This window comes from Arachis ipaensis, chromosome B05 (genome assembly GCF_000816755.2).
Source record: "Arachis ipaensis cultivar K30076 chromosome B05, Araip1.1, whole genome shotgun sequence".
In the NCBI taxonomy this organism is placed as follows: domain Eukaryota; kingdom Viridiplantae; phylum Streptophyta; class Magnoliopsida; order Fabales; family Fabaceae; genus Arachis; species Arachis ipaensis.
The window spans coordinates 5815653-5820273 of record NC_029789.2 but is presented as its reverse complement, the minus strand read 5'-3'; the positions used below and the strand labels follow the sequence as shown (position 1 = coordinate 5820273).

Genomic DNA, 4621 nt, shown 5'->3' with positions numbered 1-4621 from the left:
CAGACAATCTCTTAGTTAAGTTATTTTGTAAAAAATAATATACAATTTTTGGTAACGCTATCAACGCATACATTAATTCATTTTACCTGTTTGCAATCAGAAACACTTGGGGATTGCCCAGAATTGGCACGAGAAATGGTAGACGGATCCAAGCCCAAGTAAGTAAAAGTGTCAGTGGACCATCCATCTCCTTGCAGTCGACACGAGTTACCCTACACAATGATCTACAAGTGTGCAAGGCATATCGATCCCCAACTAAACTATATGATCTCAGCAAAGTTACGGAGCAAAGGCAGAAATTTCCAGTGAACCGCTGTACCCGACTTGTCTCCAAACAGAATTGTCCCAAATAACAACATTATGTGACACTTTACGTACCTCTGAATGTGAATATCATCAATCAAGACTATGCGATCTTTCAAACCCCTAAACCACGTCAATTTTATAAAGCTTCCTCTAAAATCTGTCTTCCTCGGTGCAACCCCAAACTAGTGCAAGCACTCGCCCTCCAAAGCCTCAAAACTACTCATGGTCGGTCCTGTAACCGGAAGACCATTTGTCTGTAGACCAAGAATTATCGCCACATTCTCCAACATCACAGCACACTCACCAACCGGAAAATGAAATGTGTGAGTCTTAGGCCGCCATCTCTCGATTAGAGCATTAATCATTGCTGATTGACATTGGATTACTCCAATATGAAAAACATGATAAAAATCAGTATCCCGTAAATTCCCCTCAACAATTTGGTTGTACGGATCCGACAACTTTAAGTGGTCACATATCAACATCCGTGAACCCTATAATATCACATTTCCGTTATAATTACTAGTATAATATAATTATATTAACAATAACATAAATATCCTTACATGTCCATTATAACTACCAGTATATAGAATTTCAAACATACCTAATAAATCTATTATACAAAAATCCTACACTCATATTTATTACCTTATAACAAAAATTAATTAACCTTAACTAAATAACCAGAATAATTTCAGTAATGATAAATTATTTGTAGAACTCTCATTCATTTCAAAATATATTAATTAATCATAAATTTCATTTCAAAATATTTTAATTAATCATAAATTTCATTCCAAATCAAAACTTAATATACTATTAATAACAATTTCCAAAGACTTCATAAAAACTAACTAATCCTAATACTACTTTAATCTCTATTTCTAACACCTAACGGTAAAAATATCATACATACATGACTAATCTTTACTTAGTGCTATTATAATATATATTGCTACTAAAACCTACAATATTATCACTATTATTTTTTATTAAATTAAAATATTAAAAAATAAAAATTTATATAATTTAGATACCCAAAATAATTAACAATATGAAGCTTTGGCTAATTTACTTTCTTAATTTTTTGTCTTTTTGGTATTGTATTTTAATTTTTTTTGAGCTATTTTGTGGTCCAACAATGGTGGACAATGAACAAGGTTGTGGGGTTGGAAGCAAGCCGAAAGGGATACGAGAGTAAAAGAGATGGCTGCTGGGAGGGGGGAGACACTCGAATGGTATAGATGCATCGAAGCTAACTAGGGAAGCAGCTGCATGCGCACCACGTGGAAGCAATATGCAAATCGGACGGTCCGATTTGTGTATCGTCCGATTAGAGAAATCGGACCGTCCGATGACAGGTCCCTCCATCGGTCCGTCCGATTTCTTCTGCGCAGCCATCACACACCTGAAAAACACCATAAACCTCCATAATCTAGCTATACACCAACAATCCCTCCATATCAAAATTAAAATTCTCTTGATTTCAATCATAAATATATATCTAATTAAATCAATGACTAAAATCATCGAAATAGCGATATTGTTGGAAATTATGCTCCTTTGAACTCCATTTCATTCTCTTACCTTCCATCGTTTCAAATATAGATGTAGTGAAAGGAAACCAAAGAAATGGAGTTATTATTTCACTCCATTATTTTGATAGACGGTAATGTTAAGGAAATAAAAAAAAAAACAACTAAAATTTAGATAAATACTAAATAAAATAAATTTGAATTATTTTGGCTGATTTTTTATTATTTCACAAAAATTATTATTTGATAAATTTGGAAAGAATAAAAAGTGAGTGTTTTGGTAAAACTTGATGGAATAAATTGTCACTAATTATTACATCCAATTTAAAAATATTATCAATCAAACAATATAAGTTTCCACTAAATTTTCTTGGATTCCATTATTTTCCATCTTAAACCATTAACCCAAACATATTCTTACTATCTTAAAGCCAGGTCTAACTGGATGTCACCATAGTACTTGGACGATAATGCTACAGAAACCAAAAAAATAAATCAATTCAAATAGCTCAAAGTTATCTTATTTAGTGTACTAGAAGTTAGTATCGACTAAGACACTTTTCACTATTCAAATTCAAAATGGGAGAGAAAAAAAGTGAAGAGTAAATGAAAATCACAATTTAGTGTGTGTTTGGATTTCAGTTTCCAAACGTGATTTATGTTTGGGTTAACGTGATTTATGTTTGATAATATTTGTATCAAAATTGATTATAGTAAAATAAATGTTGTTTGGATTATACTACTCAAAATCACTTTTAGATAAAAAAAATTACTAAAAAAGACATCAATTTAAATTATTTTTTTTATATACATGTAAAAACAGAACCTAACAAAAATAATATAAAAAATATTTATTATATAAATAAATAAATACAATAAAAAAAATATGAAAGAGAGTACTATAAATTTTATAATGTTAAACAAAAAAAATTCTATAATTTTTCTAATATTATCCTTACTCTTTAATTTAGTATTATTTTATACTATAAATTTTCACTATTTATGGCTCTATTGTTATTTATAATTAATTTTTTATTTATTTTGTCTTTTTTTATAGGATCATAGTTTATATTATACAAAATTTTAATAATAAACGTAGTAAATAATAATTACAATTACAAATTTTACAAAGTCAAAATAAAAAATAAAAAAATCTAGTGACTGAAACAAATCTGAACGATTTTGATTAAAAAAAAATGAAAGGAAGAACTATGAAAAAGTAGAAAGAACTAGAGAGAACTACTGTGAAGCTTATAGTTATTGGTATCCTTTTTATAGAAGAAAATGAAGGGTAAGGATGGTAAAAAAGAAGAAATTTTCTCACCTAATTTTCTAAAGGTAATTAACAACCATGAACGTGAAACGCAGAAGCTATAAATTTTAGCTTATTCTCAACGTGGGTTTAAAGGCAGAATCGATTCTGCGTTTAGAAAGAAAAAAATTGCCAAACATAAAATGAAACTTTCAAGAAGCTCAAACGCACTTCTTTCTTCACCAACGTATTTGCCAAACACACCCTTAATCGTGTGAAGAAACAAGTAGCCTCCGCCTAAGCCATAATTTTGTAAATGTTCCCTGTAGTCAAGCACAAATAATCCAAATCCAATTAAAAAAGAGTCTCAATGAACCAAGTCGAAAGCGTAGGAATGTTAGGAGTATCCAAATCTCCAATCATCTAACATGCTAACAACTACCAAAAGAAGAAAGGGAAAAAATATTCTTTTAAAAATTATGTTACTCATTCTGTTTGTATCCCAATCCTATATCCATACACATCTCTTCACATGTATATCAATTATCAACTTGAGTTCTAAAACAGAGTAAGTGCAAAATAGCACATCTCAAAGATAGAAAACAAACCAACCAAACCACACAAGCAACGAAAGAAGTTCAACAACTTGAAGTAAAAGCCAGGATCATAAATAAGCCGCTAGTACAGATATCGAAAAACGAAAACAAGCCATATTCCATTACAGGTTCCATTGTCAAAGTATGGACAGATTGTTTATATTACTACGATAAAGTAAAAGCATAAAATTAAAGGTAGCTAAAAGTCTATAATTAAAACATATATTTTACATGGTGCCATTCACTGCTGTTTGGCCTTCGAGAGATGAACTAATGCCCTTGCAACTTGCAACTCAACAGAGTCTAAAGCTTCAGGCCACAGAGAGAGAGTAAGATCTACATCCTCACAATCCACCACTTCATTTATCCCATTATCATTGGAACTATCTCCAGACAGCAAAACTGTGTCTCCTGAAGTTCTGTCTGGTTCAGGAATTTCATCAACTCTGTTTCCTAACTGCAAGGCAGTAAGAAGCCTTTAAACTGATTGCATTTACATGGTGAACAAGGCAGGCTTCTTCCTAATGGGGTGAGTTCATGCATGCGTGCCATGTCTTATCAGTATTTCACTTGAATACCACAATTGACTGATTACGAAATATCAATTATGAAACAATATTAATTCATAATTCTATTTTGCAAAAGAATATGGAATCAGTGGAGAGTCTATGGCATACCAAATACTAGTTTCATAACCAAACAATGTCTAAACAAGATACAAATAAAAGCTGCAGAAAACTATAATTAAGTAGAACTTTCAAGTATAACCACCCATTTCAATCCATATCCTAAGTGATGGAATAGGAAGCATACATGTTATATATTTGTGACTCAAATAGAGCAACAAAGTGATTTCATGTATGTCAACACCTGTAATAAAATAGAAACCTAATACCAAAGAGGGAGAGAGAAGGGGGGGAGAGGGGGGG

At 31.3% G+C, this 4621-nt stretch overlaps 1 protein-coding gene across 1 annotated transcript in view; it reads right to left on the bottom strand.

Annotated features, from left to right (window-relative positions):
* The window catches only part of LOC107642656, an 8818-nt gene continuing 8130 nt past the window's right edge, over window positions 3934–4621 (bottom strand). Inside the window, exons 12-13 of the mRNA XM_016346071.2 lie at window positions 4263–4279; window positions 3934–4149 (exon numbers count right to left, since the gene is read on the bottom strand). Of these exons, the coding sequence (XP_016201557.2) occupies window positions 3934–4149; window positions 4263–4279 (233 nt within the window). The remainder of the gene's footprint in view (window positions 4150–4262; window positions 4280–4621) is intronic.